At 40.0% G+C, this 19,618-nt stretch overlaps 1 protein-coding gene across 3 annotated transcripts in view; it reads left to right on the forward strand.

Moving 5' to 3' along the window:
• Window positions 1–19,618, forward strand: part of RNF144A (ring finger protein 144A) — a 153,011-nt gene that overhangs the window by 21,825 nt on the left and 111,568 nt on the right. For all 3 annotated transcript variants that reach the window (XM_049904883.1, XM_049904882.1, XM_049904885.1), the window contains exon 2: window positions 12,666–12,858. Coding sequence is in view for 1 of the 3 variants with exons in the window: in XM_049904882.1 (XP_049760839.1) it covers window positions 12,792–12,858 (67 nt within the window). In the remaining 2 variants the exon portion in view is untranslated. The remainder of the gene's footprint in view (window positions 1–12,665; window positions 12,859–19,618) is intronic.

The raw sequence follows: 19,618 nt of genomic DNA on the forward strand, positions 1-19,618 counted from the left end.
TTCTTCTAAATTACTTATGGTACTTCGTAAGATATTCTGCATGGGTTGGGTATTCAAAATTTTCAGTTGACTGATGACAAACATTTTTCCAGATGCAGAAAATAATTGCCTGCATAGTCATAGTATTCATAGTTCCATCTTTGTATCAGGTATGGTCATGATGTAATTGGTTTACAGATATTAGGCATTCAAATAATTTTAAATGTAGTACATTAAAAATTTAAAAATCTAACAATACAAAAGCCTTTATACTGTAAAATAGTCATTCCTCTTGCCACAGACCTTCAGTGTTCCTGACTGGTGGCATCTACCACTACCAAGTTCTTCAATATCCTTCCACTGCCTGCTCCTTCTCCCCTCATTTTTGACATGGAAAAATGAGTACAGCATATACAGCATAGTGCTTGTTTTTCCACTTAATTTTGAAGCATTTATTTCTCAGCACATATAAAGCTACCTTATTCCTTTTCAAAAGTACATAGTCAAAGGAGATATTTTCTAAGTTCTTTTAAGTTGGTGTGTGTTTCATCTCAGCGTTCTAAATAAACTGTTTGTTTCCTGTGGTAACAATTTTGCCTCTCCCCTAACAAGGTTCTTCTTTTATTCCCAATTCAGTATCCCTTCAGCTAAATCAATTGGTTCTTTGTAGCAGGTTTAAGCCTAAGAACCAGCCTCATTTTAGAAGTGATTTTTCTTAGAATTAGGAATCATGTTGGAACTAGCCAAATGCTGTTATTGCAGCAAGAGAACTTAAAAAAAAAAAAAAATTAATTGATAGCTACTGAGCCAACGAGTTTGTTCCATAGCTATAATTTGACAGATATATCCCCTGCTGAGGAACTCGTTTGCTTTGCTTCTTCTCCAGAGCCGAGAAATGTGCAATAACTGACTGCAGGGCCACTCTGAAGGGATGACTGTGTGGCCCTCTGTTTCCCTGTGTACAAGACTGTTAGTATACAACGCGCATAAACAGAATGTGCTTTATTGAAGCTGGACAAGACCTCTATTTATATCCAGCTCAAACAAGTCATGCGTGTGAAAACCTCCACTTAGAGTTGGCTGCGTCAGCTTAAATCCGTAGAGCTATGGTGCTTTTCAAAATGTGAATTTGCAAATTCAGCAGCAGCGTACAACTATTCTAGACTTGAAAATTGAGAGATTGGGGGTGAGGTAGAGGGATTGCCTTTGGAGCTCTTTTGTGTACATGTGTGCAAGGGATTGTAGGTAAGTGGGCATTTCTCTCCTTTTGAGTAGTAATTTGCAGTTGATAACCAGTTGGTACAGAGTCTACAATGCCCACCATTATGGAGAGGAGGGAGGGGACAATGGATGGAACTTCACTGATGCTAGGGCCTATGTGGACCATCAGAGCAGGCCTGGTATTAATGATTTGCTTTCAGGGAGCCTGAAATGCAAAGGAATGGAGCCTTCTTGTAGGATTTTGATTCAGAATTTGCAATAAATCATACCTATGACATACGATTTTTTGAGACAGTATGAAAGAATTATTTTGTCACGCTGTGTCATAGGTATCTCATGGATTAGATCGACTACATCAAAAATCTTTATGCTTTAAAAATTTAAAAATTATAAATGCAGAGAGTTAAAAAAAGTGTTCTAAAAGGAATAAAACGAAAAAATAAAATCCCTTTTAGCCGAAAGTAACTTTTAACAGGTGTTTTTGATTTCCTTCTAGAAAAATTGCGTGTGTTTGAGTGTATAACTTAAATCTGTGTTCACAATGGGATCATAGTATACAAATTGTTTTATTTTTTCATTTACCAATATATCTTTTTTAATACTTGCCAAAAATATACACAACAAAACATACATCCATTCAACAGCCTTTACATGGACAGTTCATTGACAGCGGTTACATACTTTACCATCCTCACCATCTCTGCCCATATTGTTCTACCACTGTTTACGTATGCTCTCATCTGTGCTTTACAGCTACTGTTGTCATTTTGATCTCATATTGGTGATTATTTAAAAGGGTGCAATACTCAAGGGAAACGTTATTTATTGAGCTAAACCGTTGTTTAGTGTAAAGATGACTCCACGGAATAGTTTCAGTTCAAGATTTAAAGTTTGTTTCCAGACAATAGATTCTGGGATTCCTCCAGCCTCAATGTATCCAGTAAGTCTGGTTTCCAGTAAGAATTTGAGGTTCTGTTCTGCAATTTTACTCTTTTGATCAAGATCCGTTAGGTCCCTCGTCAAAACATTCAGTAATGGTAGTCAGGCACTATCCATTTTTTCAGGTCTCATGACAAGGGAAGTGATGAGGCCTGTAGACTATTTCCTTCTCCAATTCCTGGGTCTCCTTCTTCCTCTTTTCATTTACTAACATATTTTAGATATCTTTCTATACCGAAACATGCCGGTCAGTCTCATTTATCACTTGTATGGATGTACCATATAATTTATTCCACATGTTCCCTGTTGGTGGACACATATAGGTTACTTTCCTGTTTTTGCTCTTACAAAAAACGCCACCAAAGACATTTTTTTTCCCACATACTTGAAAGATTTTTGCAAGTATATCTATAGAGCAAATAATCTGAATTGGTATGTTTGGATCAAAGGTATGTCCATTTTTTTTTTTGTTCTGTTTCCAAATCACCTTCCAAAATGCCACCCACTGTTACACAAAAACAACAACAAAATCAAGTGGCAGTTCCTCTTGCGCTGTACTCATCAGTATTTGGTGTTAACATTTTTAATCATGGTTGATCTGATTGGTAAAATATGGTACCTTTTAATCTCATTTCTTTAGTTATGTGTGAGATTCAGCATCTTTATGAATGTTTATTAGCCATTAGCATGTCTCTTTTTGTCAACTATTTGCTGACATAATGGGCCTGTTTTTCCATGGAGGTGTTTTTTATTGATTTTTTTCCAAAGTAAATCAGGGGTTGTTTTTAATTGCCCCCTAGTCGATTCCAACTCATGGAGATCCCATGTGTGCAGAGCAGAATGCTTCATAGGGTTTTCAAGGCTGTGACCTTTCAGAAGCAGATGGGTGGGTTCGAACTGCCAACCTTTTGGCTAGTAGTCAAAAAATCATGTGCACCACCCGGGTTCTCCTAAATTCGGGATCGTCATTCTTTATTACATGTGGTAAAAGTAATTGTTCCTCATTTTCAATTCACCTTTTGCTTGCTTAGGGTATTTGTTTCCATATAGAAATACAAAATGTGTATAGTTAGATTGTTTTCCTTTTGACTTCTTTATTTGTGAGGTCTTCTTTGAAAGGCCTTTTTCTTTCTTGGGTTATAAAGAATTTATTCATGCTATTACCTAGTAGTGTAGTTTTACTTTAGGTGTGGTTAGGAAACTAGCTTATTCTCCCCTTCCCCCCCACCACGTATAGCTAATTGTCCCAAAGCTATTTAATGAATGACCCGTCTTCCTCCAGTTGTTTTAAGATACTGCGGAGACATATCATAAGGTATCTACATAGAAGACGGTATGGAATAGAGGGTAAGAGCAGGAGCTTTATGTTTGACTTACCAGAGTTGCCACTTACCAGCTATCTAGTCCTGAGCAAATATGGTCATCTGTTTCTTCGTCTGTAAAATGCAGCTCTCCAGCAGTCGCTCTGTTTTGCCAGTAACTCCTAACTGCATGTCTCTTTGGGCCAAGATCTGTGCTTGTCACGTATTCATCACTCAAATATTTGTGGAGGTTGAATAGATATTCTCCTTGCTTCCACTTGGCCTTGCTGATGGGTCTCACTTTATCTGTGACCACAAGCTGCAAGTGAGCCCTCAAGCTGGGCCCAGTGGTTCCGCAGTGCTCACTTGGCCCCCAGCACACCACGCACTCCAGGTTTATCCCTACCTCACTGGCCACTCCTTATGCTCTTCTGATGAATCATTGTGTCTAAATATTGGAGGGTCCCAAGGCTCAGTAATTAGGCCTCTTTTGTTACCTTTTTCTTTGGCACCCGTGCCCAGGTGAGTTCATTTAGTCTCATGATTGCTAACAGCATATATACAGTGATGACACCTTGGTTTTTATCACCAGATTGCCACCCATGAACCACACATTTAACATTTGCGTACTTCTAAATGGAGCTCTGGTGGCACAGTGGTTAAGAGCTCGGCTGCTAATCAAAAGGTCAGCAGTTTGAATCCACCAGCCGCTCCTTGGAAACCCTATGGGGCAGTTCTACTCTGTCCTTTAGAGTCTCTATGAGTTGAACTGACTCGACGGCAGTGGGTTTAATCTTATATTTAACTCACTAACTAATCGCCATCGAGTTGATTCTGACTCATAGTGACCCCATGTTTGTCCAAGTAGAACTGTGCTCCATAGGGTTTTCAGTGGCTGATATTTTGGAAGTAGATGACCAGGCATTTCTTCCAAGGTGCCTCTGAATGGACTCAAACCTCTAACCTTTCAATTAGCAGCTGAATGCTTATAGAACACCAGCTAACTATCAGGACTCACTTATATATTGATATACATGCAACTGGTGAAAGAAGTAAACAAGTAACAATTTATTTAATGGATATTTTTGCACCAGGTTGGCTTTCTCAGGTTATTCCAAACAACTGAGCCTTTTGTTCCTAGTTTAAAGTAATACCTGTATTCATATAAAGGAGTGAACTAATTAAATTATATTGAAATGAATTTAAATTGAAATTACCAGAGGAGCACATTCATCCGAAAAGAGAAGTCTTCAAAGTGGCAAAAAGTAATATACATGTGTATATACATATATATATTTGTAATCACTCAAAGGGTCTGTGTGGGCGTAAATCCTGTACAGTCTGAACTCCTTGAGAGCAGGGACCGAGTCTTACTGATCTTAGTGTTCCCTCCACCCAGTGTCTCAGCAGATAGTAGGACTGCAGTGTAGGGTGGATGAATGGATGGATATTTAATACACGTGGTTCTGCTAAAACAAGGTACAAGTGTTTGCAAAACCATGCACTAAAAATAGTGGGATTTATAGGAAGATAGAAGGGTAGGGACTGACCAGGCCAAATCTATGCAACTTTGTAACCAGAGCTCAACTGAGAACAGTAAAGGATACCTGGGTAAGCATCCAGCATGGCTGGAGGTTGCCATAATGGACATTAAAAACAGAAAACAACCCAGTGAAACGCTGCAGCACTTTTGTTCAAGCCTGTTTGTGGGTGCTGAGGCAGTACAGCTGGAAGTAGACAGTGGGGCTGCTGTACAGGTGGGGACGGGGGCACTGCAGCCTGCCAAGAGCCTGAGAGCCACACAAGGCTTAAGTGCACTCCTCTGGGTAGAGAGCTCTGGACGCAAGCTCTCTTTTATAAATTTTTTGGTTTTCTATAATGCAACTAAAAAAGTCTCCTGCCAATGCACCAGCTGAGCAGAGAGCTTTTTCTTTCCTGCTGAAGGTTATAATTCTGCTCACTGGCCTTTCTTACCTGGGATATTTGGCAGAAACACGTAGTAAAAGAGACCGTATTATTTTTGTTTGAAGGGTCAAAGTTTGTTGCCTAGTGAAGGCAGGGAATAGGTTTGCAAACAACTGGATTGTACTTTCTGGAATGAGTATCTTGATGCTGTTGGGGATCAATGAGGAGCAGCATGACACAGACAGAGAGATGACCTGTGCAAGGACCAAGTGATATTGCAGGGCAGTGTCATGGCCACCAGCTGGGAGAAGCTTTGGCATTGAACACTTTAGCCTTGACCAGAATGGTCATCAGCATTGCAAGGAAATTGACATTCTCCTGCCGTGTGTGAGAAAAGCTTGTCATTTTAGTAAAAGAGCAGTAAGGAAGGAATTTATCTACCAAAGACATGTGTGGATTTATCTACATACTTATGTCTGTTCATATTTAAACATTTGGTGTTCTCTGATGCTCTGCTTTGAAGAGACCAGGAGGGTCCAGCAGGAGCAGGCGGGGGAGACAGAAAGATGGAATTGATTTTGTTCTTTTCTACCTGACCAGAGATGCCTTAAAAGTAAGCAGAGTTCAGATAGTGGTGTTACACTCCTGAAGAGCAAACGCTATATTTGAGAAAAGAGTGGGAAATTCTGAGGTTATCTTCCTTTACTTTTTTTTTTTTTTGGTCTCCCTAAGTTGATATTTTTGTTTCTTCTTTTTTTATAACAGCTTCGTGGAGATATGATTCACATAGCATACAATTCACCATTTTTAAGAGTACAATCCGGTGGTTTTTTGAATATCCACAGAGTTGCGCAACCGTCACCGCTACCTAATTTCGGAACATTTTCAGCGCTCCCCCCAAAAGACTGTACCCATTAGCAGTCACTCCTCTTTCCCCTTTGCCCCCTGCCCCTGGTGACCACTAATTAACTTTCTGTCCCTATGGATTTTCCTATTTTGGACATTGCCTGTAAATGGTTCAGACAATGTATGATCTTTGAGTCTGACTTCTTTCACTTAGTGTAATATTTTCAAGGTTCATCCATGTTGTATCAGTCTTTCATTCTTTTTTATTGTCAAATAATTTTCCATTGTGTGGATATGCTACCTTTAGTTGCCTGTTCACCAGATGATGGGCATTTGGGTTGTGTCTTAGTTATCTAGTGCTGCTATAACAGAAATACCACAAGTGGATGGCTTCAATGAGTTTATTCTCTCAGAGTCCAGTAGGCTAGAAGTCCAAATTTAGGGAGTCAGCTCCAGGGGAAGGCCCTCTTTCTCTGTCAGCCCTGGAGGAAGGTCGTTGTCATCAATCTTCGCCTGGTCTAGGAGCTTCTCAGGCACAGAGACCCAGGGTCCAAAGGATGCGTTCTGCTCCCAGGGTTGCTTTCGTGGTAGTATGAAGTCCCCTCATCTCTCTACTTCCTACTCTCTTTTATATCTCAAAAGAGATTGGCTTAAAACACAACATAATCATGCAGATTGAGTCTCATCAACGTAACTGCCACTAATTTCATCTCATTAACGTCATAGAGATAGGATTTACAACACATAGGAAAGTCACATCAGATGACACAATGGTGGACAATCACAATACTGGGAATCATGGCGTAGCCAAATTGATACATGAATTTTGGGGGGGCACAATTCAATCCATGACAGGTTGTTTTCACTTTTTGGCTATTATAAACAGTGCTGCTGTGAACTCTTATGTATCAGTTTTTGTGTGGATATATGTTTTCAGTTCTTTTAGGTATACACCTAGGAGTGAACTGCTGAGCCATATGGTAGCTCTATGTTTAACACATGGAGGAAATGCCAAGTGTTTCCCAAAGCAGCTGAAACATTTCACATTGCCACTGGCAATATATAAGGGTTCACATTTCTCCACATCCGTGCCAACAATTTTATTTTCTGTATTTTTGGTTATAGCCATCCTAGTGGGTATGACATGGTATCTCTGTGGTTTTCATTTGCATGTCCCTAATTAATTAATCATGTTGAACACCTTTTCATGTGCTTATTATCCTTTGTATACCTTACTTGGGGAAAAAAAGTGCCTCTTAAATCCTTCTCCTTTTTTTTTATTTGGGGTATTTGTCTTGTTGTTGATTTGTAAGTCTTCATTATATATTCTGAATATTAAACTCTTAGCAAGTTATGTGATTTGCAAATATTTTCCCCCATTCTGTGGGTTGTCTCTCCACTTTCTTGATGGTGTCCTTTAATGCACAAAAATTTTTAATTTTGATGAAATTCAGTTGTATGGTACAAAGAACTCGGTTTGGCCTTTGTCTGTGGTTCCTGGAAATCTAGCCCTTGATTTTTCCCAAGCAATCATGGTGTCTGTTTTTCTCAGACAGCTTAGAAACACTTAAACATGTGTAAATGAGTAGAGGCTACCCAGACCCCACTCTGGCAACAAGTTTCAGGAAGACGGGGAGGTATGATGCAGTCAGTCATATATATTCATTGATTTATGTACATGTATTAAGGTTTCACAATCAACACCCATGGAAGCAGCAGTCAAGAAATCAAAAGGTGCATTGCTTTGGGCAAATCTGCTGCAAAAGACCTCTTTAAAGTGTCAAAAAGCAAAGATGTCACCTTGAAGACTAAGGTGCACCTGACCCAAGCCATTGGTATTTTCAATCACATCATATACATGCAAAAGTGAACAATGAATAAGGAAGACAGAAGAAGAATTGACACCTTTGAGTTGTGGTATTGGCAAAGAATATTGGATATACCATGGACTGCCAAAAAAACGAACAAGTCTGTCTTGGAAGAAGTACAACCAGAGTGCTCCTCAGAAGCAAGGATGGAGAGACTACATCTTACATATTTTGGACATATTGTCAGGAGGGATCAGTCTCTGGAGAAGGACAGCATGCTTGGTAAAGTACATGGTCAACGAAAAAGAGAAAGACCCTCAACAAGATGGGTTGCCACAGTGGCTACAACAATGAGCTCAAGCATAACAACAGTTGTGGGCATGGCCCAGGACTGGGCAGTGTTTCGTTCTGTTGTACATTGGGTTGCTCTGAGTCGGAACCGATTTGAAGGCACCTAACATGGCTCCAGTCATGCAAATACATTGAGGTCCCAATGACTTATAAGGGACCCTGAACCTTGAAGCATGCTCTTCATGGAGCTTCCTGGATTGGTGAGAATATCCATGCATGAGCCAGGGTGGCACATCCCTGGGGACAGTGGAGGCCTCATGCTGGGAACTCACTCAGACCTTGCCTGATACATTTTTTTGCTTGTATCCTTTCTGGTTATATTAAATGGGTAACTAACTATAGCTAATAATCACCATGAATTTTGTGAGCTCTTACAGAGAATTCATGAACATAGGAGGAGGGGCAGTGGAATTCTGACTTACCTCAGGGTGGTTAATTTAGAGAAGGGCTGCACAGGTAGTAGTAAGGACAGAGTCCTAACTCGTGAAAATCCAGCTTTGGATGGCTGGTGGTCAGAGAAAGTCTGTCCAGTAAGTCAGTGAAGAAGGACAGAGTCTTTCTAGCTTGTGACCTAGTCCTAGGGGGCTAGAGAGAGAAAAGGGGGCTGGCTGGTCTGAAATGTAGTGAGTTGTGCAAACTCTTGGGCCTGTGGCTGATGGCTGACCCCAGGTGGCCTAGGATGTTTTGACATGGCTCAGTGTGGCCTGGCATGGAATCTGGAATGACCTAGCTCTGGTTGGTTAGGGTGAGAGAGGAAGTGCCAGGGAATTGGCTGGTGATGAAGAATGAAGATGTGGGAAGGTGAAGCCTGCAGACACTTCCACGTGGGAAATAGATTCATGTTGATTTTTATGCTCTTAGTGATAAACGTAGGGTTTTCCTCTCTTGACCCTTTAATAGTGAGTGCGGCCAGCAGTACACCGTTTTACCTATTTTTCTCTCTTCTTGTTTTTGCTTTTGCTGCCATATCTAAGAAATCACTGCCTAATTTAAGGTCATAAAGATTTACTCCTGTGTTTTCTTCTAAGAGTTCTATAGTTTTAGCTCTTATGTTTAGGTCATGATATATTTTAAGTTAATTTTTATGTCTAATGTGAAACATGAATCTAGCTTCATTCTTTTGCATGTGGGTCTCTTGTTGTCATAACACCATTGGTTGAAAAGACCTTTTACCTACTGAAAGGAGCCTGGTGGCAAAGTAGTTAAAGTGCTCAGCTGCTAATCAAAAGGTCAGTGGTTTGAACCCACCAGGGGCTCCGTGGGAGAAAGGTGTGGCAGTCTGCTTCCATAAAGACTTACAGCCTTGGAAACCTATGAGGCAGTTCTGCTCTATCCAATTTGGACAGTATTGCTATCTTAATATTAGTTCTTCCAATCCATGAACAAAAGGTATCTTTTCATTTACTTAGGTCCTGTTCATTTTCTTTTAACATTTTTTGGTAGTTTTCAATATACAAGTCTCGTAGATCTTTTGTTAATTTTATTCCTAAATTTTTAATTCTTTTTGGTGCTGTTGGGAACGAGTATTTTTTCTTAATTTCATTTTCAGATTGTTTATTGCTAGTCTATAGAAATACACTTGAGTTTTGTATGCTGATCTTGTATCCTGTAACCTTGTTGACCTCATTCATTAGTTCTAATATTTTTTTCTGGATTTCCCAGGGTTTTCTTTATACAGGATTTTCTCATGTTTGGATAGAGATAGGTTTGTTCTTGCCCTTATAATCTGGATGCCTTTTATTTCTTTTCTTTGTCTAATTGCTGGGGCTAGAACCTCCAGTACAGTGTTGACTAGAAGTGGCGAGAGTGAACATCTTTGTCTCATTCCTGACCTTAGAAGAGAATCCAGTATTTCATCATTAAGTTTGATGTTAGCTGAGTTTTTTTTTTCCCCCTTCTTTTTTTCCATAGATGGCCTTAATCAGTTTAAGGAAGTTTTCTTTTATTCCTAGTGTTTTGAGTGAAAGTGTGTTGGATTTTATCAGATGCTTTTTTCGTGTCTCTTGTGATGATCGTGTGATTGTTATATTTTGTTCTATTAATATTGTGTATTGCATTGATTGATTTTATATCAAACCAACCTTGCATCCCTGAGATAAATTCCACTTGGTCATGGTGTGTAATCCTTTTTATATGTTGCTGGGTTCTGTTTATTATTATTTTGTTGAGGGTTCTTGTATCTGTATTCATAATGAATGTTGGTCTATAGTTTAGTTTTCTCTTCTTGAGATATCTTTGTAATACCGGCCTTGTAAAATGAGTTAGGAAGTTTTTCTTCCTGTTCTACTTTTAGGAAGATTTTGTGAAGGATTGAAGTTAAGGCTCCTTTACCTGTTTGGTAAAATTCACCTGTGAGGACATGTAGCACTGGGCTTTTCTTTGGGTGAAGATTTTTTTTTTTTTTAATTACTAATTGAATCTCTTGTTATGGATATATTCAGTTTTTATTTCTTTTCGAGATAGTTTTGGTAGTGTGTAGTTTTCAAGAAATTAGCCCATTTCATCTAATTTATCTAATTTCTTGTCATACAACTGTTCATAGTATTCCCTGTAATCTTTTTTATTTATGTAAGACCAGTAGTAATGGTCCCCCTTTCATTCCTGATTTTAATAACTTGAGCCCTCTCTGTTTTCCTTTTTCACCCTAGCTAAATGTTTGTCAATTTTGTTGATCTTTAAAAGAAACAATTTTTGGTTTTGTTGTTTTTCCCTATTATTTTTTCTGTTCTGTATTTAATTTTTTTCCCATTCCAGTCTTTATTATTTTATTCATTTGCTTGCTGTGGTTTTAGTTTACTTTTTTTTTTTTCCTATATCCTACGAGTGGAAATTTAGATTATTAATCTAAGCTTTTTTTTTTTAATATAGATATTTACAGCTATAAATTCCCCTCTAAACACTGCTTTAGCTGCATCTGTTAAGTTTTGGTATGTTATATCCTTGTTTCCATTCATGTCAAAATATTTTCTAATTTTTCTTACCTAAGAAATTGATTATTTAAGACTGTGTTGTTTAATTTCCATTTATTTATGAATTTCCAAGTTTATCTATTTCTAATTGCATTCCATTGTGGTAAAAGAGAAAGTAAAAGTCTCTCTAACCTTGAAGTAATTTCAACCTTTTGAATTTATTGAGACATATTTTATGGCCTATCATATTGCCTATCCTAGAGGTTGTTCCATGTGCTCTGGAGAAGAATGACGTCTGCTGTTGTTGAGTGGTTTTTTTTTTTATAGCTGTCTGTTAAATCTAGTTTGTTTATAGTCTAGGTCTTCTGTTTCCTTGTTCTATCCATTACTGAAAGTGAGTAATTGAAATCTCCAACTATTATTGTTGAATTGTCTATTTCCCCCTTCAGTTCTGTTGGATTTTGATTCATGTATTTAAGGGCTTCATAGTTAGGTACATATATGTTTATAATTTTTCCTGTCCTGATAAGTTGAATTTTTTATTATCATAAACTGTTCTTATTTTTTTCCCCCTAATAACAATTTTTGCCCTATATGTACTTTGTCTGATATAGGTATAACCACTTCAGCTCTTTTTCAGGTGGTCTTTCCATGGTATATTGTTTTTTTTTTATCTTTTTACTTTCTACCTATTTGTGGCTTTGAAATCTAACGTATGACTCTTGTAATAGCACATAGCTTTTTATCCATTCTACTAATATCTGTCTTTTGATTTGAGTATTTAGAAAATTTAGTGTAATTACTGGTAAAGTAGATTTTATATTTGCCATTTTACTATTTGTTTCTTATGTGTCTCATTTCTTTTTTGATGTTCTATTTTTCTATGCTGCCTTCTTTTGTGTTAAATAGATATTTTCTAGTATACTTTTTAAAATTTCATTGCTGTTTATTTTATGTTGTCAAATTATTTTCTTAGTCATTGCACTGGGGATTACAATTAACATTTTCTTGCCTTACTTTTAAGCTGTTCTCTGGATCTAAACCCCTCCCTGCAGAAGTCCCAGTGGGACAGAGCTGAATGACTGAATAGAGAAGGAGGAAACAAAAGAGAAGATCCAGGAACAATTTGTTATCTGGGAAGTGTCCCCGTTGATGGATTTTTCTGCTAATTTCTTGGTGGAATTCAGTTGTTTACACACTAAACCTCAGATTTCACCCCAGTGGACTATGATACTTTCCGGATGTTTAATCTTACGAGTTTTCTAATACTGCTAGCAGTGACTTCTCTCACTGGCTTGAAGATATGAAAGACCAGTGCTGGGGATGATTCCAAGTAAGTGTGATGGACTTTGGTGTTCTCCTCCTCCCTGTTCTTTAACCTCCTATGTCCTTCTCTTATTTTCCAGGTGTCTGGCTTCCTGCTGAGTTTGAAACACTCCCAGTTCTCCCAGCTCTGGAGAGACCTTGGTGCCAGGAGACCTTCTCCCACTTCTTCCTGAGGGCAACCAGTCATGAGGGGAAGAGCCAGCTGAATGTGTATGAGCATACCAGGATTTGGCAGGAAGACGGTTCCTCTCCTCCCCTCAGGATATCTCAGAGGTAACTTTGAGTTTGGAAAGTGAAGGCTTGAAAACTCTCCTTTATCTCTTCTTCCAGACTCTCAGGCCACTGCTGGGAAAAACTACACTCCTGGATGTATTTTTCTTTATCTTGTAAACTGTACCATATAGGTAATTACCTCGTAAGCTTCCCCTGAACGGATTTCAAGGATAGTCTTTAACACATTATATTATGCTATTATAATCATTTATACTTTACAACAATTTCCACATGGTTCATCATTTATTGCTTAGGACAACCTTATGAGGTGGCTATTGCTGGCTTCATTTTTAGACAGGAAAGAGGTTTAGAAGACCAAAATAATATATTTCAGGGTCCTATTGATTGAGTCATTGATTCATTCAGAACAGCTCAGCTGTTGTAAGCGTTCAGAACACACTCTGAACAAAACATGAAAATCTCTGCCCTCATGGAGATTACACTCCAGTAGGGGTGCAAGTGGAGGGTCGGGGTAGGGGCCTTTACAGAGAGACAGGCAATACCACAATAGACAGTACGAAGAGGTAAATTATATGTTATGTTAAAACCCAACACTGTCGATAGAAGCCATAAATATTGTGGGGAAAAAATAGAGCACGTTAAGAGGGAGGAGGGCAGGGTGCAGTCCTAAGCAGAGTGGTCAAGGAGGTATCATTACAAAAGTGACATTTGAACATAGACTTTAAGGAGGTGTGGGGAGCTGGCCATTTGATATCTGGGGCAAGAGCATTTCAGTGAGAAGGAACAGTGGATGCAAAAGCCCTAAGTCCTGAGCATGCTTGATGTTTTTGAGGAATACCAAGGAGGCTAAAGGGGAGCCAGCACAGAGCAATGAGCAAGGGGAGGAGGGGCACAGGGCAGCAGGAACCAGGCCATGTCTGGCCTTATAGGCTCTTGGGAGAACTCTGGTTTTTCTGAGGGGAAGTCAGCACAAGGTTTTAAGCAGAGGAGAGATGTTATCTGCATTCCGTTTTAATAGCCTTGTTTGACCTCTGTGTTAAGAATAGACTGTAGGGAGTGGAGGAGAAGGGTAGAACCCAGGAGACAATTTCAGAGGCATTAGAGTCATCCATTGTCATAATCCAGATAAGAGATCATGGTGGCTTGCTCCACCGGTGACCGTGGAAGTGGTGAAGAGTGATCACGTTTTGTATATATTTTCATTTTGTATATAGATGTAGCTGCTGTCGAGCCCGCAAGATATCCCGACGGTGTTTGTGGGGTATGTGAAAAGGGGAAAAGTCTATAATGATGCCAGCAGCTTAAGCCTGAGTACCTGGATGGAGTGATCACCAACTGAGATGGGAAACTTTGAAGATGTAGAAGGTTCGGGTGCAGAGGGGTTAGAAGTTCAGTTTTGAACATGTCACGATTACGAGGCACCCAAAAGGAAGTGCTGAGTGGGCAGCTATATTCAAGTCTGATAGTTTAAGAAGGTCACCTGGGCTGGAGGTATACTGGGAGTCTTTGGCATATGGGTGGTATTTAAAGGAATAAGATCAGATAGGGAAGAGTTTTAAGAACTGGGTCCTGGGACATTGTAGCTTTATAAGGCACAAGAGAAGAAGAGCCAGCAGAGGAGACTTTAGAAGGAAAAACCAGAGAGGTTGGAGGAAAACCAGGAGCATGGCATCTTGGGAGCCTCATGAAATTATTTCAGAAATGAAGGTGTGATCAGCTGGGTTGAATGCTGCAGATAGACCAGGTGAGGTCAGGACTGAGAATTGACTCTTAGATTCAGTGCTGTGTGAGTCCTTGGCACCTTTGCGAAGAAGCGTTTTGGTTTGGTGGCTATGAAGACAAAAGCCTGATTGGGATGGGTTTAACGGAGAATGGAAGGGAGGACTTGCAGGCAGAGATTATCGATAACTCTTTTGGGAAGCTTTGCTGCAAAAGGGAGCAGAATATGAGGTGATTACTGATGGGGTAAATAAGGTAAAGAGAATTAATTTTAAGTTGGAAGCACTAACAGTATTTTTGTAGGTTGGTGGGAATGACAACATAGGAGAAAGGGTTGCTGTAATAATATTTTGAGTAGGTGAGGGGTGGGGTTTGTGTCGGAGTGGAGTTTTGGCTGTAGCGTTGTTGTTTCAGCCGCCATAGAGTCGGCCAGTGGCTCACGGTGACCCCACGCGCCAGCGCACCAGACTGTTGTGACCCACAGGGTTTTCACTGGCTGATTTTTCTGAAGTACATCACCAGGCCTTTCTTCCTAGTCTACTTTGTCTGGAAGCTCCTCTGAAACCTTTTCAGCCTCACAGCAACCCGCAAGACTCCACTGATAGACCTCCACTGACAGACGGGGTGGTAGATGCTCTGGAGATGCATTGGCCTAGAATCAAACCTGGCTCTCCTGCGTGGAGGGGGAAAATCCTACCACTGAACTTTCACTGTCCCCTGGCTATAAAAAAAAATTACTGTCCAGTTGATTCCGACTCATAAGTGAGCCTATAGGACAAAGTAGAATGCCCTCATAGGGTTTCCAAGGAGCGGCTGGTGGATTTGAACTGCTGACCTTCTGGTTAGCAGCTAAGCTCTCAACCACTGCACTACCAGGGCTCCTGGCTGTAGTTGGAGCACGGAAAGCTTATGTGTGGGAACAGATGAAATGACAGAGTTTGTGCGTGCAGAGGTGGTGGAGGTGGTAAGAAGCTCTGGCAGCTCTCTCTGTCTTTTGGCAGTTCTCATTTAATTGCATCCATTGTGTATGAAACGGGACACAAAGTCATCAGCTGGGAGTACAGAATGTGGAGGAGGGATTGTAAATTTGAGGAGACAAGGCAAGGAGTGAGAAAGTCCTCCAAAAGAGGGGAAGAACGAACGGGTGGGGAAGTGTAATGTGAGTGTCTGGCAGCATGAAGAGCCCACTTGGAATTTATGGCGCGTATTTAGAGATTCCATCCAGTGTGACTGTGTGCTTTTCTAGGCAGGTTCAGCTGGCTAGCTGGAAGCACACAGTAGATCAAGTTGAGGGACAAAGTAAAAGAGAAGTCGGAGAGCTGAAGGTACAGGCAGTCCCCGACTCATGATGTTTTTGAGTTACCACAAACCGCACTTAGGACTGTCCAGTTTTTTTTGTACATCTTATTGTTAGTAATATGTATTACGTGCAGTCTTCTGGCGCTTAATTTGCTGTTACCATTCTCAGGTGTTCACTCGCAGATGTTCAGTTTTATGATTTACTGTTCAAAACACTGCAGTATAGGTTTAGTTTTTTAAACTAAATTAGGGGTTTCAGTTGCTTGAAAACATGGATCCAAATGCTGATTGCTTTGCTCAAGTAGACGGGCAGATTCAGGAAGCACGGAGGTGTTACCACAAAATATATGAAGGAAAAAAGAAAAGGACCATGTAGACAACTCTTGCTGATTTTCTGACTAGAAACACCATCCGCATTCCCAGGGATAATTCAGAAGATCCAGAACCTTCCACAAGTGGAGTTATTACCACAGCTGACAAAATACTAATGTCGTCCAACTCTTACTCGTTGCCGGAGTAAATGTTTTTATGATTTGTGTATTTTTATGTATGTATGTCTTAAAATATGTCTGAAAGTTTATATGTAATGTTTCCAACCCCTGAAGACAAATAAAGATTGGATTGATGAAGATAGTGATAATAAAAGGCAATGATAATGAAAACTAATAATAATGACCATGGAGATTGAGATGGTAAAGTGAGGAGAGAGAACATCAAGGGGTAGATGAATTGGATGGATTGGAGGTACAGCAGGAAGGTCGACTTTCTCAGGTTTGGGGCCCTAGAGAAAGAGCTGGAAAGACCTGAAGGAGTGGTCTGAGTGTGTGCACAAAACTGGAAATATGCAACCTTTGTGGGAACCTAAGCTCTTAACTTCTGAATTCTGCAGCTCATTCCCTCAAATCTAGTCCCTCAATTACACTGTCTTGCATTTTCATTGTTTGCACATTTAAGCGTCCTGCTTAAGAAGTCTTATTGAACACATTTATCCATATACCGATATTTGCAGTATGCCCCTGGGGCTATGTTGCTGTTACTGCTATATTTCTTAGCTGAAGCAAATAGCCCCTTGTACCATTGTCTCTGGTAAAGAACAAGGCAAAACTGACGTTTGAAGGTGCTCCCTCCCTTCCTGGTCCATGCCCTGGAAAATAAGCACTTTATAACTGTTTTTTTTTTTTTTTTTTAACCTTAGCTTTAACATTTAAGCATTATTGGATCATTCTCTGCAGGGCATTTACTTGTCCGGAGTTAGACCGAGTCTCCTCAGGTATGGGGAAGGACATTAAAGCAGAGAGGAAAAACCCACTATATGGCCCCAGCGGTATTTTCACATTCTTTGCTCTGCCTGCCCACTCCCACCCCTCAGGACATTCTGTTTGGGAATCTGTCTCAAATTCCAAGAACTGTGAAACGGCTTCATATTCATAAAAAATTCATGTTGCAGAGGCCAAAATACCAGAAAATAACATTCCAGCATAAGCAAAGATATTTTTAAATGTTTAGGGTTTATAAAGAGAAACAGTTTTAATGCAATACAAACTACCCCCAATTCGCACATCTGTGATTGAAGTAGCTAAATCTGAATTTCCCCCCCGCCAAGTGGAACATGTCATCGATATAAAAAGAAATCTTTGGCTAAGAAACGATAGCTCGGCCTTGGCGGTCATTCGGCCTTGGAAATAGCCGGCATTTGGGAAATCGGACCCGTTTATTGCTCTGCTCCCTGTATGTCTTCTTTTGGCTGGTAAGCCTTTAAGGCAAAGGTCAGTTTAAAACACTAACTAGAAACCGAAATATCAATACTCTGCTTTAGTTTTTCATGGTTTCAGAGTTGCTGATGTGGAGAAACGAGCAATATTTTTAGAAATGGAAACAGAGATGCTGTGGCAGAAGGTATTGTTAAAATAAATCATCACAACTGCACATTTTTCCATATTTATCTTAGTTCAGGGTTTTTGTCTGTAGAGAAATTTGGGCCATTTTTACATATGTGCTGTTGTCTAGGCTATGATTTTAAGTCAATCTGTTGACCAGGTAAGTTTTCTATAAGCTCTTTGGTGTTCACACATACCAATATTGAGGGCTGGTAATAACTCCTACTGCTAACCTAAAGGTTGGCAGTTCGAACCCACCAGCCACTCCACGGGAGAAAGATGTGGCAGTCTTGCTTCGGTAAAGATTACAGCCTTGGGAGCCCTATGGGGCAGTTCTACTCTGTCCCATGGAGTTGCTGTGAGTCAGAATGGATTCGATGACCGTGGGTTAATAACTCCTAATAAAAGATCGAATACCTTTTCACTATTACAGTATACATTTCTCTAGAAAGATCAAGCAGCAGACATTAATAAGCATTGTATCAAGGTCATGTGCTTGGGGCTGAGAGGGTTAAAAGAGGGAAAAAAAGCAGGGCAGGCATCAATTTTTAAAAATATGTTTTTCTTTGAGTATTGTTCACACAAATGCTGTGTTACCAATACTTGAGCCCTTTGCCACTGAGTTGATTCCAACTCATGGTGCCCCCTGTAGGACAGAGTGGAACTGCCCTATAGGATTTTCATGGCTGTGAACCTTTGTGGAAGCACACTGCCATGTCTTTCTCCTGCTGATCGAGCTACTGACCTTTGAGTTAATAGCTGAATGCTTACTTGCTGAGCCAATAGTGCTCCTCACTTGAGCATACTGAACCTGTTGTGGTCAAGCCCATTCTGACTCATTGCGACCCTATAGGGCAGAGCAGAACTGCCCCATAGGGTTTCCAGGGAGTGGCTGGTGGATTTGAACTGCTGACCTTTTGGTTAGCAGCTAAACTCTTTAACTACTTCGCCATTAGGGTTCCCACTTGAGCATAACCAAAAAAAAAAAAACCGAAAAACAAACCCATGGCCATTGAGTCGATTCCAACTCATAGCGACCCTACCTGAACATAGGACAGAGCAAAACTAAGGAAATGAGAAATTGATGCTGAGTATTAGAGATCTCTGCTCACGACCGTAGGACATTTTTGAGCCTGATGTGGAGAGAAGAGAGTGGCCAAGGTTGAGAAAACAGCAGTATTTGTAAGCCAGATTGTGGTGGCTGTGCCCTGAGTATTTGCCAGTCGAAGGAGTTAGCATCTTCGACTGGCCAGTGGAGAACCATTACAATTTGTAAAGGGTAATAATGATAGGGTATAAAAACAAAAAAAGAAAGCGTTTTTTATAAGTTCGTTGGGGTTGTTGTGCGTTCCATGTTGAGAGAAGACTGAAGGCAGTGAAGTCACAAGGAAGGATCTGATCATGTAATCTGTAACAATTTTTTTTTTTTCTTACTGTTGTTGTTACGTGCCTTCCAGTCAGTTCCGACTCATAGCAACCCTACGTACAACAGAATGAAATGCCTCCCAGTCCCGGCGCCATCCTCATAATTGTTCGTAAGCTTGAGCCCATTGTTACAGCTGCTGTGTCAATCCGTCTTGTTGAGGGTCTTCCTCTTTTTGCTGACCCTCTACCTTCCCAAGCACGATGTCCTTCTCCAGGGACTGGTCCCTCCCTCCTTATTACAATATGGTTATTTTTGGTTATTTCCAAAAGTCCAACAACAGAGCTTAGTAGACACATGCATACACAGTTTTCAAAGACCCCATCATTCCTTCCATCTTTCTTATAGTGTCATAAATAAAGCATAATTTTGGTTAAATTTAACATTGATGTATTGTATACTAATGAGAAAATCATTAGTATCTTGTCATTATAATTTACGGTAAAATGGGTAACACAATACAATTTCCTCAATATCATTT

The sequence above is a fragment of the Elephas maximus genome, chromosome 12 (genome assembly GCF_024166365.1).
Source record: "Elephas maximus indicus isolate mEleMax1 chromosome 12, mEleMax1 primary haplotype, whole genome shotgun sequence".
Lineage (NCBI taxonomy): Eukaryota > Metazoa > Chordata > Mammalia > Proboscidea > Elephantidae > Elephas > Elephas maximus.